Below are 21,761 nucleotides of genomic sequence, written 5' to 3' on the forward strand. Positions count from 1 at the left end.
GTGAAGATTAACGAAATTGTGACAAGTGTCCTCAGCCTATGCTTTGAGACAAAAATGTATATAACTAACAGTAAAAAAGAACCCCTAAGTTTAGCTTAAGTGTAGTAAAGGAAAAGGGATCTAATTATTAATTAGTTATTGAGAGATCACCTATTTACTCTAACATCTCTGCTTAAGTACATCTTAGAGAGAAACCTAATGATGGATGTATGAATGGGTCCTAGTTACAAGGCCAAATAATGTACCTTTGTACAAACAAACAAATCTCTCATAATTGGAGAGGGAAAAACTTCTTGGGAATAAACCCCCCTCAAGAAGAGAGAAAAAATCAATAAAATGAACATGTAACAAAATATTGTAGGGCCCAACATGTTCCTCCAAGTACTTCTTTAGTCACCTAAGTACAATCTAGGTCCCTTAATTGGAGAGGAAAGAAGAGAGGATGTGTCCTACCACAAGGATGGACCTCTTGCACTCAAAGTGAATGCCAAAAGAATATTGATGATGATTCAAGATTAGCAAAGTTGCAAACAATGTTCCTCCTTTCAGGAAGAAACAAATCCAATGGAAAATAGAGAAACAAGTCCCTGAAATCAGATGGGAGAAAATGTCTCACAAAGTGTGCCTCAGAAAACTCTTCAAGCCTCCACATGTTTGAATCAAAAGATGCCAAATCAGATGAAGCAAATCCAAGCATTTGTGAAGATCCTTATAAAAATGATGGTGTGACAACAGGTGTGTTGTAACCGTCATCAAAGAGCAAGTGAATATTCTCAATTATGTCACCAATATTTGTGATGTGTGACACAACGAATAATGTTGCAATATCTGGTGAAAACTGATCCTACAAAGCTGAAGTTTAAAGGCTAGTAATATCCTTCTGAACTGAATTGATCTCTAAATTTGAGGAGGTGGAAGCTCAGTACAAGCCTTATGAACTGATGGAAGTATGTATAGGTTAAGATGATCAAAGTTCTCATCAGATATCTGATTCACTATAGAATGCATGAGTGTAAACCGGCCAATTCTCCTATAGGATCATTTAGAGAAAAATGTGAGAATGCATACAACCAAGATGTATAATCAACTGTCCCAAATATAATTATCTGTTTACCCTGTAAGCCTTAAATAGCATTGAATCAGGTGAAGTCAACATTATTCTTTGCCCCACTATGTGCTATCTAATAGAAGGAACACAAAGTTTGTCAAGAAATGTGGCATCATCAATGTCAATAGATAATTTCCAGCAACAACTCATATAAATATTGTTCCTCATCAGCACGTGTGGTAATGTATAGGCTTATATAAAGAGGACATACCCAAAGATGAAGCCATGTGATGTGAGGCTTTTGAATCAAGAGCCATTGGCTTGACTGAGGATTGGTGGAGAGTGCATGGCCTTTCATCTTGTCTACTCTACTCGTTATGCCTGCTGAACCTGTTTGATTTAGCCACCCTTTGTGGTCTAGTTAAAAAAAGGACACTTAAAAGGAAAAAACACAAAATTGAAAAAAATTGATATGTTATTGGATTTGTTTTGACCCTACCATCTAAGGATAAAATAGTAATGTCACCTTTATTATGGAAGTAGTTGGTAAAATACTTGCTTGTTATTAACAGAGACCGAAAGGTCATTATATACAAAAGAATAAAATGATGTTTCCTTAAGAAATAATCGTAAAAAATAGAAACGTTCTATTCTAACAGAGAAAGCTAAAAAAGTGAAAGCAAACTAAAGCTAACTAGATATTTACAATAGATTACCATTAACTAATAATAGACGACTATCTATTATCATAATACCCTCCCTTAATGGTTAATCTATTTAGAACACCAAGCTATCCTCTGAATTTGACAAACTTATTAGGACCAAGAAGCTTGGTGAGAATGTTTGCAGTCTAATCTGTGGTAGGAACATACTGCAAATCTATAGTCCCATCTTCAACCAGCTGTTGTATGTAATTACAGTGAACATCCACATGCTTGGTTCGTTCATGGAAGACTGGATTTTGTGCTAACTTGATAGCACCTTTGTTATCAACAAACAGAGTAGTCAGTCCTGCTGGTGACATCTGCATATCCCTAAGCATCTGACAAAGTCAAACAACTGCAGATCCTACCTTAACAATCCCTTTGTATTTGGCCTCTGTAGAGGAGAGAGAAACTGCTTGCTGCTTTTTACTAGTCCATGTGACTGCATTGGATCCCAAACTGAACACATATCCAGACATTGACTTTTCGTCATCAACAGAGCCTACCCAATCTGAATCTATGAACTGATTGAGTTTAGGATTAGAACTTCAAGAGTACAGAAGTCCATAATCTGAAGTGCTCTTCACATAACGAAGCACATGTTTTGCTGCCATCCAATGATTAGCCTTAGGAGCTCTCATAAAGCGTGAAATATAGCTAACTGTGAAGCTGATATCAGGCCTAGTAGTAAAGAGGTAGATGAGGTTGCCTACTAATTGTCTGTATGTAGTATCATCAACAGAAGGAGAATTAGACTTTGTGGATAATTTGAGACCTTTCTCCATAGGTGTAGATGCAGGCTTGCAATCTTGCATACAAAATTTGTCTAACAGGGCCCTGGCATATTTGGACCGAGAGATGAATACACTACAAGACTGTTGCCAAACTTCAACACCTAGGAAATAATGCACAAGCCTAAGGTCAGTCATATCAAAGGACTGGCATAAGTTCTGCTTGATTCCCTGAATCAAGGATGTCGAGTTGCTAGTGATGATCAAATCAACCACATAAATAACTAGAAGGATAGTGTGACTATCAGTAGTCTTGATATACAGATTTGAATTTGAAGAACTCCTCTTGAAGCCTTGATCACTAAGGTACTTATCAATTTTTATGTACCATGCCCGAGGGGCCTGCTTCAAGTCGTAGAGGGCTTTTACTAATCTGAGAATCTGATGGTCATTATCAGCAACCTTGAAACCAGGGGGCTACATCATGTAGACCTCTTCATGGAGATCACCATTCAAGAAAGCACTCTTGACATCCATCTAATGGACCTTCCAGCCAAATTGTGCTGCCATGACTGGGACTAATCTGATGGTGCTCATCTTTGCAGTAGGAGCAAAGGTCTCCTCATAATCAATGCCCTGACGCTGAGAAGAGCCCTTCGCCACTAAATGAGCTTTGTACTTATCCAAAGTACCATCCAATTTGTATTTGATTTTGTAGACCCATTTGTAGCCAATGGGTATTTTCCCTAGTGGAAGATCAAAAAGGATCCAAGTATTGTTCTTCAGTAGGCTCTAGTGTTCAGATATCATGGCCTGTTCCCACTCTGGAATTCCTTTAGCTTGGAGTATGTTTGAGGTTCAAACACACTGTGAATGCTAGCCATGAGAGCAAAGTTAACAGAATCTTTAGTTTTGCTCTTTTTCCGAGCTATTCTCCCATCAATGAGCTCGTTATCACGAAGATCAGCAAGTGTCTTAGCCCACCACTTAGGCCTAATAGGAGAATGACCAACATTATTATTAGGAGATGCATGATGATCATGTTCCTCATCAGAAGAATCTGGATCAAACTCAAGTGAAGCATCGACAAAGCAAGGTGATCCTGTAGGAGAAGCCAAAAGTGTGTGTACAAGGATCACTGGTATAACTGGAGCTGCAGGAGCTACTTGAGCCCTCCCATCAGGTGGACCTAATGGAAGTCGACCTCCCAAATCATGAGCTTTCATAGGCTGGTTTGCTGGATCAGAAATAGGAGAAATAAGCATGAATGGTCCTCGTTGCTCATCAAAGACTACATCACGACTGTAGATGAGACGATATGTTTCAACATTGATCAAGCAGTAGGCTTTGTGAAGACTGTTGTATCCAGCAAGCACGAGTTTCTGACTCTTGGCATCCAACTTGGTGTGTGACGCATCAAGGATCTAAACAAAAGCAAGGGAGCCAAAAACCTTCAGGTGAGTGATTCTAGGCTTGCGACCTGATCAGGCCTCTTCCAGAGTTTTACCTTTGACTACCACTGTGGGTGACCGGTTCAATAGATAAACTATAGTGTTAACTGCTTCTATCCAAAACTTCTTCGAAACATGTCTGTGTTCGAACATGGATTGATCCATCTCGGTGATTGTCCTGTTCCGATGTTCAACTACATTGTTTTGTTGTGGTGTGTGGGGTTTGGTTAATTAATATTTGATGCCATGTTTATCCAAGAAGCTGGAGAAAACATTAGAACAAAATTCCCTCCCATTGTCTGCTCTAAGAGCAATAATAGATTTCCCAAACTCTTTTTCAACTAAAGGTTTAAACTTCTAAAATACAGGAAGCGCATCTGATTTCTTTTTAAGGAAAGACACCCACATTTTTCTACTAAAATCATCAACAAACAACAGAAAATACCTAGACCCAAGAACAAAAGGAGTGGCCATAGGGCTGCAGATATTGACATGTACAAGCTGAAGTACCTGAGAAGTTCACCATGAGTTGCCACTGGTGAAAGGTGTGCGATGTTGCTTCCCAGCCTGGTATGCATCACAAACTCCAAGCTATGGAGTCTGAATCTCTGGCAATCCAAGAACAAGCTTATCTCGAGCAAGCTGTTAGAGATAATGCACATTTAAGTATCCATATTGTTGATGCCAAAGTTGGCTGATAGAAGACCGCCGAGCAGCCATAGCTAAGTCCTGAGAATCATCAAAATCAGTAAGTCTGAAAAGACCATGATCCTCAAGACTCACTGCAATAGTAGACTTAGTCGTCCGATCAATGATGGTGCACTGATGTGAACTAAAGGTGACATCCAAGTGTGGAGAATGTCGCAGTAATTGACTGACTAAGAGTAGATTTAATTCCATCCCTAGAACGTAGTACACATCAAGGAATATGAGATTCCTCCCAACAGATTAAATCTGAATGTTGCCTTTACCGACAACCATGTACTCTTCTCTGCCACCAAAAATAACAGAGTCTGAATAAGGTTGGTAGTCAGTAAACTAGTCTCTGCGGTGAGTGAAATGATGAGAAGCGCCTAAATCAATGTACTAGGCAGACGACTTCACATGATCTACAGGTCTTTTAGCCATGAAGGCATAAAAGGCAGATTTTGCCTGCTCAGTATGCTCTGCACTGTTTTCTTTGGGCTGCGAACCTAATTGCTTAGACTGTACAGCTATGCGTTTCCAAAATTCAACCTTCATATGTCCAAACTTGGGGCAGTAGTTGCATTGAATGTTCTTCTTTCAAGAACCATCTAATGCTAGAGTAGAAGACTTCTGTTGAGATGGCTATTGAAACTGGCTTTTATCCTTCTGAAAGGATTTCGTAGCAAAGGCTTGCTCTGTGGAGGTAGAACTGGAGCTGCTACCAAATTGTTGTTTCCACCGATCTTGCTGAAGCAGCAGGATGCAAAGATCAATGAACTTCAAATCAACACCAGAAGATGTGATGTTGAGAGTCTCAATAAAATGCTCATAGGATTTTGGTAAACTCCAAAGAGTAATAACCACAATATCCTCTTCCTCCATCTTGCGACCGATGGCAAGTGATGATCATGGATTTTCTGAATCTGATTTAGGTGTGCCTGGAATGAGGTGTGCTCATCCATGACAAAAGAAAATAGTGTTTTTCATAAAGAAAGCTTTGCTTTTGTCAGAAGTCTCATGAAGACCTTTGAGATGTGTCTAGATCTTGGCAGCTATCTTGCCAGATGGAATCTGAGAAAGCTGATCATCAGCCACGGATAATTTGAGAAGCATCACTACCTCTTGATTATTCAGATCCCATGTATCTTGATCAGGACCAGAAGAAGTCAGACGCTTCGTAACGCCCAGAACAAGTTGATCGGTGTTCCGATATTCAAAAATTGCGATGATCCGCTACTTCCAAGTGCCATAATTTCGTCCATTGAATTTGGAGTTGTGCTCAAGAAGAATGTTTTTCAGAGATGCCATGGCACATTTTTTTCAATGAAAATCTGTGAAAGCATGTTCTTCGAGGCAAGAAAACGGAAGACCTAGAAAAATTGGAGAGTGACCAAGAAAAGAGCTCGAAAAAACCAGAAGGAATATGGTTGTCATTTTCTGGATCCACTGACTCGAAAATTGAGGCACCCAAAAAAATGGACAACCTAGTTGAGCTCTCGAAAAACCCACCAAGAATCTGTAATCAATTTTTTTTTCAAGATAAAAAATTAAGGTTTTGAAAAAAACTGCAGTCGGCAGCCATAAAAGCTCATAACTGTAGAAATTTGGTAGAATGCTGTAAAAAATGCCCGAAAATGGACGACGTTGATGCTGGAAGAGGCATTTTTTTCAGGGACAGCACAAAATGAACAGATTCTTCACCCTAAAATCGCAGAAATGCAGAATTGCGAGCTGCCTTATATCAGCAAAAAATGGCACCAAAGTTCGGCACACACAAGAACATACACTAGTTGGCACACATGAACAGTCATGACGTGGAGATTTTCAAACAAATTCGATGATTTATTTCACTGAAAAACCCTAACTGAGTGTAATATTGGTTCGATTTTTTATGATTGTAATTCTCCAAAAAAACAAATGGAAACCTTAGCCGGGTTTATGTGAAAAAATCTCAGAAATAATTTCAAAATTTTTTAACAAACAATTTCAAAAGAAATTATAATTTTTTGAAAAAAATTGAAGTATTGGCTCTAATATCATATTACAGAAGTAATTGGTAAAATACTTGTTTGTTATTAATAGAGACCGAAAGGTCATTTTATACAAAAGAATAAAACGATGTTTCCTTAGGGAACGATCGTAAAGAATAAATGAAATATTCTATTCTAACAAAGAAAGCTAAAAAAGCGAAGCAAACTAAAGCTAACTAGATATTTACAACAGAATACCATTAACTAATAATAGACGACTATCTATTATCATAATAACCTTACTGCTAGGTTATGAATAGATGACAGTCATGCCACTAAAATTTTACTTTTCTATCAATGTGTCCAATGCTCATTAGTTGGCAACCATAAACCACACCAACTATTTCTATGTAAGATTTTTTGTAAACTATATTGTCAACTAGCTTGCCACAATTGTTTGTTTCAGTAAGATTGCCAGTTGCTTCATCCAAAGAGAGTTATAAGAAATGTAAGGGAAACTCTTATCTTAGTGTACCATTTATTTTCTAATTATTAGATGTGCACTCTATAGTTGGGAAATTGCAGTACTCTATTTAAATACAATTCATATGCTTGACATTTATGGATTGCTTATGATAGCATGTAAATCATTTTGAAGTACCAGTTATATAAGCTTGAAAATCCAAGCTCAATATGGTGGACAAAAGTTTTCCAGTTCAATTGTTTTTTGGAATTGAATTTGACTGAACTCTAGGTGAAGTCAAATAAAATGATTGCAACAGCAGAAAGCATCCAATCAAACTATTATATCAGCTGTGTAAAATTTTAAGCTACAAGAGCACTGTCAGACCTTGAGGTATTTATAGAATATTATAAAGTTACTATTTAAATATGATTGAGCAGACATTTAACCATTCCAAGCGATTCACAGTAATTCTGTGCTGCTCTAGGGCTGTACTCACTGTATTTGATTCTATTTTCTTTTATGCAATTATGATTAATAATTAGACCCTAAATATGTGTGCAGAAACTGTAACAATAGTAATTTCTATTTGAATTCCACATAAACAACAGATTGGTTCTGTAGAACTGAGACACAGGTACCATCAGGCCCTGTAAACAACAGAAAGTATTTTACATCTGAATCGAAAGAGATATATGTATATATATCTCAATTCAGTTTACAGTAGGAGAGGCATATATGATATCCTGACATAGGTTCCACCAAGCTGCTCGAATATATGCACAGATACACCTCCAAATCACAATTTTTCGGTAAGGTTGCATCTGACCTGGTTCGCTCACATCCGCTGATCTTAAGCTTAAAGTATCAAAAATGTGGTGGTGGCTATAGGTGTGGATGCTGCCCTAATATTTCCAACTGTGCCCATGGAATGTAAATGATTGTGTCCTGTATACATCGGATCTCCTGCAATCATTGGGGTTTGTGGTGGCAAGGCTCAACACACAGCTTCAACATGCTCCCAAAGATAGTCTGATGAAAAGGGTTTATGCACAGGATCTAAGGCAGTCCACAACTGGGTAGATATCTCTAAGGTAGCCCATATTTCCTTCAATCAAGTATCTCGAGTTAAGCTCACATGCAATTTGAAAAGAGGAAATAACTGAAGAGGCGTTGGGTTTTAACTTTTTTCCTCACCTCTGCCAGTTGGAAATAAAGGGTTTCCATCCTTGACTGATTGTCCAGGTTTTCAATAAGAAGGCAAAACCTATCACAACTTGCATGCCCCAAATGGAAGGACGTAACTTGTAAATGACCTCTCCAAGGATATCATTGTGGGAAAAGGGGCCATGATAATATGAAATCTCAATTCAGCTCTCAACTTATGTGTGAAGGTACTATGATGTATATGATGAATACCTTATCAATGCTATCATGTGAATATTTCAGAATTCCTATATTATTTAAATTTTCCTACTTTTTTATAGCAATCCCCTGCTGTCCCCTAAAAATGGCCCACAGAATATTCTGTCATGGGAATGCTCCCCTCCATCCTCTGTTATCTCTGTCTTGGTGTAATGAGTGTCAACATCTTCTTTCTTCACATAGCTCTCATCCCAACCATCAAGATGCTCTAAAGACTCCTCATTACTCTCCCATCACCAATACCCAGAATTTTAACATAGCTATTATCACGAGACACCTTAAAATTTGCAAGCTTCATACTACCAAATCTGTTGTTTTACTGGTTCTAGTATTTATGCATTAATTTAATGTTCTACAGTATTCCTATGTTAAATTTGACTATATCTTTAAGATTTTCAGCTGTCAATAGTTCGAGAAGTTGTTTGAAAATTTTAAATTTTAAATTGCCCTATTTGCATCTTGGGTTGCTCAAAATTGGATATTATTGAAGTAGAAACTTCTAATGCTTTGAATCCATATCCATTTCTTAATGTGCTTACGTTTTTTCTAGAAAATTCTGCGAGAAGTCAGAAGCTGATCAATTTTCTCTCCTATGTAGATGACTAAAAGGTCCTAATACACCATTATTTTGTGGAAAGAATAGGATGAATCTTGTTGTAAATTATGTAGGAAATCTTGAAACAAATTATTTATCCAAGGGTCCTAAAAGCGCAACCCTGGTTATAGCTGACTAGTAGGGCAGTTGGGGGCAGTGTGCATTGTGAAGGTGTGGGAAGACAAGTCTGTTGTAATATTTTTAATTCTAAATAATGATAAAAAAGGATTCAGTGTGCATCCCATAAGAAAGCTAACATGATGTCATTGTGGAATTCATGCAGATTTTTCTTGTTGGGGTTTGCCTTCCAATCTATGCCGTGCATAATAGCCAGCATCCTTGGACTGCTTTGGATTACTTGGCTACTTTGATCTGCACTGTAGGCATTGTTTTCGCCTACTTTGCAGATACCCAGCTGTATAATTTTGTCCAAAACAAAAAGTTACTAAGGGAACTTGGTGCACCAACGAAACCCAACCTTGAAGAGGGCTTGTGGGCGATTTCTCGCCACCCAAATTATTTTGGAGAACAGCTATGGTGGTGGGGATTAGCTATCTATGCGTGGAATGTTGGCCAAGGATGGACATTTTTGGGAGCTGCTGTTAATACATGTTGTCTGGCATGGGTTACGGTGCTAGTGGAAAGGAAGATGACAGCTGAGAAATACAGAGAAAAAGAATACAAAAAGTATCAAGAGACAACTTCTGTGTGGATACCTTGGTTCAAGTTTAGAGCCCAAACCAAAAAGAACCTGAAGAAAACCTGAATCCATAAATATTGACTTTGTCAAAATCTAATTCTTCTCTTTTATAGCCCTTCCAACATTCATTAGTTATAGATTTAAGTTTGAGGCTCTTTGTGGACCAAGAAGAGGATGCAGTAACTAGGGGAAGCAAGTTAATCTATATGTTAAGAGCTTTAAGGATATGTACATTCTCTAAACACTTATGAGTCATATTGCTTTGATGAGTAATATTTTATGTATAAATGTATCTTAGAAAAGTTACAATATTGTTTTCTATGAAACAAGTCAATCTATTGTATAAATGTATCTTTTATGCAGTAACTGGGGGAAGCAAGTTAATCTATATGTTAAGAGCTTTAAGGATATGTACATTCTCTAAACACTTATCTCCTGAGTGAGTCACATTGCTTTGATGAGTGATCTTTTACGTGTAAATGTATCTTAGAAAAGTTAAACGATATTGTTTTCTATGAAATTCTTTCTTGAGCCATGTGGCTTTTGTTCCACTCCATCACCAAAATTATTTTAGTTTCCCCTCTTTTTGTCTATGAACAGACACTAACTGCAGTTAAAATGGATCTGTGAAAGAGTTAGACTGTTAGTAAACTAAAATTATTCTTGACAGTATTTCATGTGTTTACTCCTTTAAGATCTGGTTATTTGTGTCCTGCTAATCAGACTCACTACAATATAAACAAGAATAAGATGCTCAGTTTTGTCTCTTGCATTTTTAAAAATCAAAGAAAATTACTATATATACTATTGGAATACCATAGAAATTGATGCTATATTTTGTCTATACTCTTCTTTTGGAATAATTAAGCAAAGATGTCAAAAATGTGATGCATTATTTGTTGCTCTTCAGAGGCTTGTATTATTCTTGTTATTAGTTAAGAGCAAATAGCATTGGCTGTAAAGTTGCATGTTGATGATCAGCAAATGAATCTTCTCTGATGTTTGGGACATTGTTTTTTTGCAGAAGGTATCCTTCTTGAGGTTCACAATGTGCCTTCTTCTCAGTTTCAATATTAATGGATTTTCACACTGCATAGTTCTTTTTTCTCAATCTCAACCTATTTACACTCTCTCTATCACTTAGGCATATATATCCCTGACTTACCTGCCTATGGATTGTCAACATATGGAAAGCATTTTACAATCCAAGCTCTGAACTTTATCAATAAAGTTTTTTATTATTTAACATTGAAACCCGGACACCACTTCATCTTCATCTCTGTAATCAACATACTAAAGCGTCACTTACACACCACACAAAATATTCTTGATGTCAAAAGAACTAGTTCAGACAAGAGGAAGCAGAGAGAGAAAAAAATAATGACGATATGGTGTCCATGAAATCCATGAAGAAACAGTTAAACAAATTATTTGGGACAAGCCCCTTGTATATATATATTTTTTAGTCTCAACTCTCTGTTATGTAGTTACAATGTGAAACTACCAAACTAAATCTAATTAGTTTTGTAACACATGAATTGGGTACACACTACAAACTTGTGAAATGGATTTGCAGTCAACTACGTAGATGTATTTGTTTCCAACCTCACTTATGGGCTTGCCATCATGGACAAAGTCATTGCTTGAGAGGAGAAAGAGAGATAGAATGCTTAGCATTAAATATGAGAAAGGTGGGGAAAAGGAAAAAAAAAATACTGATTCGGCTAGAAAGGGTTGAATGGTACAGAAACATGGGGATTATCAAATAGTTACAAGATATATTGGCTAGAAAGGGTTGAATGGTACAGAAACATGGGAATTATCAAATAGTTACAAGATATATGCTTAACAAAAAGTTGAGCTGGGAAAAAGCAAGAAAAGATCAACAATGGAGTTGTGCAAACCACAAGCAGACAGAAAGAAATCTAAAGACTAAAAGTGCTGTAAATAAGGAAAAAGAAGAAAGTACAGACAGGTTTGTGTAAACTGATGATGGGTAAATTTATGATAGATGGGTTTCTATAAGAGAATAAATATACACTTCTCATCTCTATTGAAGTACCTATGGCATTAATCATTTTCGATGGCTTTCTTACTATTTTTAGTGACCAATTGCTTGCCAAATATAAAATATTTCTCTTCCCTTCTTTCCCACATCCATAAAAGTTCTTTCATGTACTGAAAGGTCTGATTTGATACCCTTCCATGTTCTATATCTGCATGTTGTTCTTTTATTCTGTTTTGCAGTGATGATTTTGTTTCACCAATATAAGGACTGCCATAAGAGGAAAGGAATTAATATAAACTTTCAATGCTCAGCGAATGCATCACATCTTTGTGGTTCCTAAGATTAGCCCTCTAAGTGTTTATGGGAGAGGACTCAATTAGTTGAGCACCCTGACTTAACGCTTCGCAAAATCGTATATAGAAATTGTTGAACATGCTGAATAACCGAGAAGGGGCTGGGCGCTGGGCGGGGTGGGGAATGAATCAGTTATTCCAAACACAAAAACTTTTCCAACTGTCAGTATATCAGTAATTACTTAACATACTAACATACATCCACAGCTACTTAAGATCTTTTGTGGTAAAGCACAATAATGCAAAATATCAATTGTTACATTTAACTACAATCATCATACCTAAATCTAGGAAATACATCCCCACATCATGTTATCACAAAATAGGTCATACATAAGGTATAGTGAGATCTAGCACAACCACCATCACTGCAGGAATGCCACAACCAAGTCCAAAAGATGTAGACCTATGATCATTGGATAAATCGATGATCCCAGGTATCGCACTAATGAAGTTGGGAACCAGGAACAATTGCGGATAAACACCAAGACAAAACTGTTGATCAATACTGATCCCAAACATGAGAGTCTGATCAACCATTCAAGAACCAGTAAGTGTACCGATAGGCAGAACCAAAAGAACAAGGTACACATGTTCATCAACAATAGGAAATGAAAGATGTTCTTTGTCACAGACACTCCTATCGATGACCAAAAAGTGTTGTATCACAAATCTGCACCAAGGGAACCAATACACGAAACCAAATACACATTTATCAATTGAACAAAAGATGTAGGATGTCTTCATTCTAAGTAGTGATTCTGTCAAGTTGTCCAAAACATTGTCACTCAACCAAGTGACAAACACCAAAACATGTCACACAATAACCGATACCAACAACAGGATGGATGTTTTGACATCAATGACAATCAATGCCAACACCAATATGCCTAGTCTAACAGAAATTTCAAATCACTCATATTTTTTACAACTTGTTTGGCAAGTCCCCTTCTTATATCTAAGGCTTTAGGGCCACACCATCAGTTATGATGCCTTATGAGCATGTTTTTTGCTAAGGTGTCAAAAACAGCCCTAAAAAAGTGAGACCAATACATGTGCACTAGTCATGTTTTACTAGTATCTTGATGTGACATCACATGATTCATTTCTTTTTTAGAACTAAGTGCTACATTTCATTCAATTTTAGGTAGTTGTCATCAACAATAACAACTTTAAAGTTGCAACTATTGAACAATATTGTCCAAAATATTGAGCATTAAATCAGCAAGCATTATCATAGCTATTAGAATGCACTCAACTACATGAGTCCTCCCCCCTATAAGATTCAAAATAAGTTTGTCTTTTTATGTTGAATAGCCTAGAAATTTCTCAATATAATCTGCAATGGCCTACATTTGAGAGCCAAATATACATGTCAAGTCAAGATTTTGTGATGATTATTTCTTCAGAGTTGGTTTTCATGTGTAAAATCAATTTATTTTTGAAGTACATCATAGGTTGGATATATATTATACTATGATCTTATATATAATTTGATGGCCTACCTATTTGTACCCCTTATATTTGATGGAGTCCTCCCCAATTTTCAATTATAATTTACTACAAAAATCATTAAATACAACCTTACGACCTTCAAAATTATTTTAAAACTTTGTAGATCCTAATCTTGGACATAATATTTCCCCTTTTGTGCATTTGATTCCATAAAGTCTAGAACCATGAACAAGCCCTCTATAACCTCCTTGTCAAAATTGAAACTCAAAAGGAATTAGAAGGTTGAGTTAAGAACAATGATAAGTATTAAGTCAAATATGAAGCTCATTTTTATTGTTTTGGTTGATCATATTTAAAATGAGCATTTTCTTAGCCTCCATATTGCCATAGAATTTTTTAATATGTGCATTAGTTTGGTCATTGCCCTCATAAATATAGGACATTTGTTGATTTTCCTTTTTAATTGTACAAAACGGAGAAATCAATGGCTCAATGACCTATAAAATGTTTGAATTTAAAATTAAAATGTGAATTAAAAAGGTGGATAGTTATTGTTACACTAAAGGAAATGTTGCAAAAGCATTTGGAGTCACCACTTGCACTCCTTGCCATTTGTTTGTTTTAGTCTGAACTAATACTGTCCAACAATGTTGAATTAGAAATGGGATTTAAGGAAATCAATAACAATTATTTGTTGATACGAAAGTATCATAAATACAGAAGGCATTTTTATTAACATTCCACCCAACCTCAACCGCTGCTAACCAATATAAACACTCCATGAAACAATAATAACATATACCTTTAAGGTAGGGAGATATAGAAACATCAAACAAGCTATCATCTTGACATTTCAACTCCTAAGATTGATTAAGAAAAAGATGGAGCAACTAAGCAGGAAAGGGAGCCAGGGTGAAAATTCAAATGAGGATAGAGAGGGGGATGCACACAAGGATGATGATGGATTTGTCGGATGTCTAATTGGGAAGATTGTTGGAAGTGTGTTGAGCATGTCAAAGATTGATATGTGTGCTAACATTAATGTGTTGTCATTGATGTTAACACACTTTTACTATTGCAAACAATGAGTTTTGCATAATCAATACAGATTATTAGTGATGATGGGATGATTCATTGAAGATCTTGTGTTGTAATTCTAGATGAAGTTTTTGATATGTCTACAGTTGATTCTTGTCAACTTACAAAGGATACATCATTACTTAAAGAGTTGTGATTGATTTTCTTGTTGTTGATGTTACAGTGTTCATGTATTCAATAGATGAGTATTTGCTTTGGTATGGATTAGATCATTTGTTTTAGAGGTTACAATGATAGTACTTATATTGGGACTTATCATTGTGTCCTTAACTAGTGTTGTTCATAATTCAAAGAAAATGAGATATCTTTTGGTATGATAGAGTTGGTATTTTGATATTCTTATTAATCAATAAAGAGAAGAGTTTAGATTTTGAGTTAGAGATGGTGCGAAGGTTCTAGATGGTATTCATGTTTCTTGTTGGTGTTCTTGGATTGTGTGATGATCGTGTTGTTGGTTTGCATTGATTAAAGGGATCAAATTTGTTGATTTGGTAGCGTATTGGTATTTCTTCATTTAGGTCCTAGCCGACTTGATGGAAAAATGTGTTGCAATTCCTAGTAATTCATTGGCGATGTTATTGTGTGTTCATGTTTGATGATTTGGGTCCTAGCTATCTAAGTCTTTATCAACTTGATTTAGGTCGTATTGGAGTTTGAGCATAACAATGATATCTTTTATTATACTAGGTGGACTCTTACACCTAGTTGATGTAATGTATATAAATTAGACATGACTTTGTAATTGTAAGTGTGTGAGTGAGAATGTAAGGGATTAAGAAAGGGATGTTGGTATTATGCATTTGAGGTAGAAAGTTGTACTTCATTGGAAGTATATTGGCATTAGAGATGTTTTTTGTTAGTTTAGTCGTAATGCATTATATGTCCGCTATGTTTTAATCAAAGATTAGATTGACCAACCTGACTGAGGGTCAAATCTGTGATGTTGATGCAGGAGCATCGAGTGACCAAATTCAAAATCCGAAAAATATCTACTTATGGGCAATTGATATATGTAATAGGACCATGAAAGTTACTATAGGGGATTATGGGAATCAAATTTACCATTTTTAATGGTCGCATGTGGGCATGGGAAAACAAAATAGTAATCGGCTGGCAACTTTATTAAAGTTGATCCATGTAATGGACTGATTATAGGGAGTTGAAATCAGTTTTAGAGTTAGTTGTAGTTCAGCTTTTGAATAGTTATCGAGCCTTCTTGTCTATAAAAGGCATGAAGCCTGATATGCATGGGCAACCACATAGTGGAATAGAAGGGTAGTAGCATAGTGGAAGGAGGAGAACCCGATAATGGAAGGATGTAAATTGGGTTCTTAATATAGAGGAAGCTCGATTTGAAAGGGAGGATATAGTGGTAAGTAAAAGGCCCGATAATAGGGGAGTGCTCAGGTTTAGTTAGAGTAGGAGTTATACACATTATGGAAAAATCGAAAGTGAATGGAAGCGGTTTGGGTATTTTGTTTGCATGGGTTTCAGACTTGATGGATTTTCTTGATTGATTGTGTACCTCTGAAAATCTTGCTATGAATAAAAATACTATAGTTTATGCATTCGAATGCTACCCATTTTCTTAATGATACATGGAAATCGATGGTTAAACTAGAACAGAAATTAGAATTTGAGCTTAGTGTTTGGAATGAATGGTGTGAGAATGGAGAAATCAGTAATGATATGTCTTAAGGAACTTGTAGGTTGTCACCACACTATATGTGTTGGTTAATCCTCTTTTTCTACGAGTTGGGAGTTGGTGGCATTCCATTTTATGTGTTTCTTTTCAAAATTTGGAATCTAAAGGTCAAGTTAGGTGAAAGAGCCGAAATCGAGCTATGTAACGTTATGAAGCTCGATCATTGGGAGAGGGAAAAGGTTCAATATGAATCCAGATTCCACTTATTATGTTTCAATGGGAATGAGAATAGTGTTGTGGTGATTGAAGCATTATATCAAACCTTGCCATCAATTGATAGCTTTGGGGTTCCATTATGCTCCGCATTAGATGTATTATGAGCAATGAGCTATTGGCAGTGAACTTGCAGATTGGGTTGTAACCTTGTGGTTACAAGAGCATTCTTTTGTTCTATGTTTGCTCCTAATCGAGCAATAGTTTTAGCAAAGTATATTTGTCTTGTAGGTTTGACTCCTACTGGGGTTTTCCCTTAACAAGGTTGCCTTGAGAACATACTTGGTGTTATGTGTTATGTGTTGTGATCATACTTTAATGTCTATCATTTAGAATTAAGATTGGTTTAATTGGTTAAAGTTTTAATTAGCTAAGTCATTTTGAAGGAGATCTAACATGACAACTCTAAGAAAAGATAGTTTGAAGTTTGATGGAAGAAACTACTTGATTTGGAAGGGACATATGACTACTTATCTAATATGCATGGGAGAATGATATTGGGAGATATTGAGAAGCCTTATGCTATACCAAATGGCATAAAAATAAAGCTATTACATATGAGAAGAAGAAATTCAAGGAGAATACTTTAGCAAGAGAAGCATTGATCAACACCTCATTTGATACAGAATATTCACACATATATGGCTTAAGGACAAGACATGAACAATGGAAAAAAATTTAAACTATTTTATGAAGGTGACAAGTGTGTTAAGTAAGATAAGTTGCGGGATCTTAAAGGAAAATACAAAGATATGAGGATGAGTGAAAGTGAAATTGTATCATCCTTTATGTAAAGAGTAAATGATTTGGTTTGTTCAATTAGATGCGTTGATGGTACTTCAAATGAAGAAGAATTTGTAGACAAGATTTTGAGATCTTTACCAGTGTGTTACGATGAGATTGTTGTAGCTATTGAAGAATTGAGAACTATAAGAGACATTTCAAGAGAAGCTTTGGCTAGAAGACTTTGTGCCTATGAGATTACTACTCTTGGTAAGGAACTAGCAAAAGTTGAAACTTCATTCAAAGCTGGTGTATCTAAGCATGATAATGGAGAGAAATTCTAGATTTATGAAAGATAGCAGTTGTACCAAGCAATGGGAAGAGATCATGGAAGAAGAAAGTAAGATTGATGAGCTTGAAGCTTTGATTGCAAGACCATGTAAGGGCTCTAATAAGTATGAAGTAAAGTTACCTTTGAAATGTTTTAACTATAATAAGATTGGTCATGTTGCACCTAGATGTCATAATAAAGTTTCCAAGGAACTTGAGTTCAAATCTAAGAAACTCCATCCTAAGGGACATAAAAGTTAGTATGTTGTTGAAGAAGGTGTAACTATTGAAGAGGCTTGTGCTAGTGATGATGAAATTGTATTTATTGATATTAAAGAAGATCTTCCTAATGAAGAGAGAGATTTGGTTTGATAAGAGAAATTAATGGGTCATTGATAGCAGATGTTCACATCATATGATTTGTGATAAAAATAAGTTTGTGAAGCTTGATGATTATGATGGAGGTGTTGTTAGATTCAGTGGCAATTATCCTTTCTTGATTAAAGGAAAAAGATCTATTAATCCTAATGGTAAGACTAATATTGATGATGTTCTATATATGGAAGGATTAAATCATAACTTGTTGAGTTTTAGAGAACAATTTGATAAAGGTTGCATCTTGGAGTTCATAGAAGGAATAAGAGAAATTCTTGGAAGCATTGAAGAACTGATTGCATCTAGTAAACAAATTGAAGGTAATCTATTTCACCTGAGAACTGTAGAAAACTAATGCTTGATTGCTAGGATTGATGAGGGTTATGGCACAAAAGATTTCTTTTTCTTAAAAACTTCAATAATATGTTGAAGGTTATCACTACTAATGCCACAAGAGATTTGTCAAAACTGATGAACCCTAATAACATGTGTAAAGAATGTTAATTGGGAAAGATGATTGGATCTACTTTTAAGAATGAGACATATAGTTCAAATGGATTGTTAGATTTGGCACATATTGATTTGTGTGGTCCTACTAGAAAAAGAAGTTATTATTGTGATATATATTTTGTGATATTCATTGATGACTATTCAAGGATGATGTGGGTTATATTTTTTAGAGAGAACAAAATCCTTTTCAAATATTCAGATATCCAAGATGATGGCAGAGACAAAGCTGTTGGAAAGAGAGTTTATCGGAGCATGGTATGTTATCATTGATGGAAACTACTACATTCATAGTCAATTTTGATTACCAAAGGATTTACACTTAGTTGCATTTTAGCTTACCAAGAATTATTGTCAGATAGTCATACAATTTGGTTCAGTGCGTTGTCTTGCATTTTGTCACCACAAAATGTACATAACAATAGGAAACTTTTTCAACTTAGTTTTGCATTTCTCTGAGATTAGTTCATTATTTAACTAGCTAACATTGATCAATCAATCAATGTTAGCATAGGGGTCAAAGATAACATGGAAAATGAGGACACTTGGGTAACAAAAAATGATGTCAACCCCCTTGTTGAGAGCTTGAGCAATAGAACGAGATCGAACAAGAAGAAGAGGGACAAAGACAACTCTCCCGATGACATACAATTGATGAATGAAGCGATTGAGACAATAGAAATGTTGGAGCTCAAGGTTACTGAGCTGGTAAAAAATATGGTGCCTTAATTGGTTCCCCTGGCTTTTCTATTTTTCCATTGGCTTTTTGTTTGCTAGGATTGCTTTCTCTTTTAGAGGTTGTGTTTTATTTTGTCAAGTTCTCTTGGCCTTCTCTGGCCTATTGTTTCTTGTTGATTTGCTTCATGCTCCATAATTAATGTCAGTTTCTTTTGTTTACTGTTGGATTTCAGGTACCCGTTAAAACCTTTTTTACTTAAACAAAAACATTGATCAATCAATCGACCCCAATTCACGTAATGAACTCTTTTACTGAAGGCTTTTTTCAAATCTTTTTCATTTTTCATTTTATTAAGCATGTGCTTGATTTATGAAGCCTCTAGCATCCTTTTTTCTTGTTTTTGAGTGTGTCTGTTTTCTCTTGGTCTTTTTGTTTTGTTCAAACCTTTACTGTCAGTTTTACTTTTGATTCGATATATCTTAGGACTTAATCAGGCTTGACAGTCAAAAGATATGACCATTTAAGTTCCCAAAAGGTGGACTCTCCAGATGTAATTGCATAATTTAATATCATGTTATATTTTTATGTTGACATTCACTTTTTGAAAAATATAACATAAATTCACTTTAGGCTATGTTTTTAAGTTACTTTATGAATTAAATTTATCACTTAAGTGACTATACAACACTTTATGTTATATTTTTATGTTGAGCTGCTTTTTAAATTTTCACTTACGTGACTTTATTAAACTATATAGTTTGATTTATTTTTTAGTTTCTCTACGTTTTATTTCAAAACATCTAAGTTAAATATTGCTTTTTGATTAATATTTGTACACGTTATATTTATTATATTGTGTATATGTTATTTTTGACCCGCTTAAGTGAAATTTTCTCAAAAATCAATTAAACATGTGCTTAATTGATCATTTAAGTGAAGGATTTGAGCAATACACAATACAAATCCACAAAGCCCGAAGAATACCTGCATGTAAAAACCTATCACGAAGAAGAAAAAGGCAAGAGGAGGCAAGGGTTTTACTCCAAAAATATGCAAATTGTATTCTTAGAAATGAAAAAGATACAAGATAATTACAAAAGATCAATCCTTATGGAAGGAGATTGAAACTTGAAAAGGGTAACCTAAAAGGTAAATGCTATTTAATAATTACTAATTAATTATTAAATATGAATGCAAAAGGTGCATAAAGTGAAATCTTAAGAAGGGAGAAAAGGTAATTTAATTAATGAAATAAAATTAATCTTTTTCTCTAACACCCCCCTTAAGATGAGCAACAATGCAACTACAAATGATGCAATGCTGAAAGCAAACTTGGGTCCCAGCAACAAGGCCTGATGAGGTACCCAATCACAATCAAATCTCTACGAAACAAAGAAATAGAGAAAACCCAATGGGAAAAATGCTACTCCGAAAAGAGATTAAAAAAGGATGCACAAATGAAACATCTCAAGAGAATCTCTCAAGACCATAAGTCTAATGAAAGCCTCCATGATAGTAGCATGAGACTCCGTAGCCCCCTAGAATGGTAGAACTCTTTGTCGATGAACATACCAATGTGGCTCTAATTTGAAGGAAACAAAGGCAGTGGACAAGGATGATAAAATTGATGTATGCAAGGTGCAACTGAAATTCCTGGCTGATGCTCAAAGGAGAAAGCATGAGAATCCTGAAATGGAATCTCCAATGAAGATGGAATAACAAGTGTGTTGAATTTTTCATCTGAAAGGAGATGTGTGTCCTATGATATATCCTCATCAATTGTAATATATGGTTCGATGACTAGAGCTGCAATAGTGGGCAATGCTGAAGAGAAATCTTGTGCAAGAGACAGTTTTTGAACAGGAGGTGGAGGTGTGGAAGTCACAACACTGGTCTCAGGAACAACACATAAGTTCAAGTGACTTGACTTCACCTCAATAGACTCTCGTGAAAAAAGAGAGTGATTCTTTGATAGTGGAGATGGTGGACCAAAATGTGAGAAGGAATATAGGTGGGAAACATGATCAATAGTCCCTATAGCAATAATATTGTCTGTCTCACTATCTCTTATGTGCACTAGATCCTGTGCAAACTCAACTGTCTTCCCTGTCCCACTGTGTGTAATTTGATAAATAGAGAGAAGGTTAGAGGAAAAAGATGAAACACAAATTACATCATGAAGTGTACCATCATCAATGTCAATAGAACCTTTCCCACATACATTCGTAACACTGTTGTTCCCCATCAAAATGTGTGGAGTAGGAGAAGCCTCAAAATAAGAGAACAAATGTTAAGAAGATACCATATGGTGTGAAGCACCTGAATCTAGTAACCATCTAGAAGAATGAGGAATAGTAGTTGCTCATAGTGCATGACCCTTTCCTATATCTTTACCATTTGATTGAAATGATGATGAAGGAGATCTGTGAGAAGTAGAAGGAATATCAATGTTGCTCTTCTAAAGGAGAGCTATCAAATCTGAAATCTATTTGGCATAGCCATCTAACTTCTTCTCATAGAAATGTGACTCATCATGATTAG

General features: G+C 35.7%; 1 protein-coding gene across 1 annotated transcript in view; it reads left to right on the plus strand.

Moving 5' to 3' along the window:
• The window catches only part of LOC149530996 (3-oxo-5-alpha-steroid 4-dehydrogenase (DUF1295)), a 51,830-nt gene extending 41,646 nt beyond the window's left edge, over window positions 1-10,184 (plus strand). Inside the window, exon 3 of the mRNA XM_089810455.1 lies at window positions 9,358-10,184. Within this exon, the coding sequence (XP_089666581.1) occupies window positions 9,358-9,840 (483 nt within the window). The 3' untranslated portion in view covers window positions 9,841-10,184. The remainder of the gene's footprint in view (window positions 1-9,357) is intronic.
• The last annotated feature ends 11,577 nt before the right edge of the window (window positions 10,185-21,761 follow it).

The sequence above is a fragment of the Cupressus sempervirens genome, chromosome 11, assembly GCF_028749045.1.
Source record: "Cupressus sempervirens isolate cs-2001-9-10 chromosome 11, ASM2874904v1, whole genome shotgun sequence".
Classification (NCBI taxonomy): domain Eukaryota; kingdom Viridiplantae; phylum Streptophyta; class Pinopsida; order Cupressales; family Cupressaceae; genus Cupressus; species Cupressus sempervirens.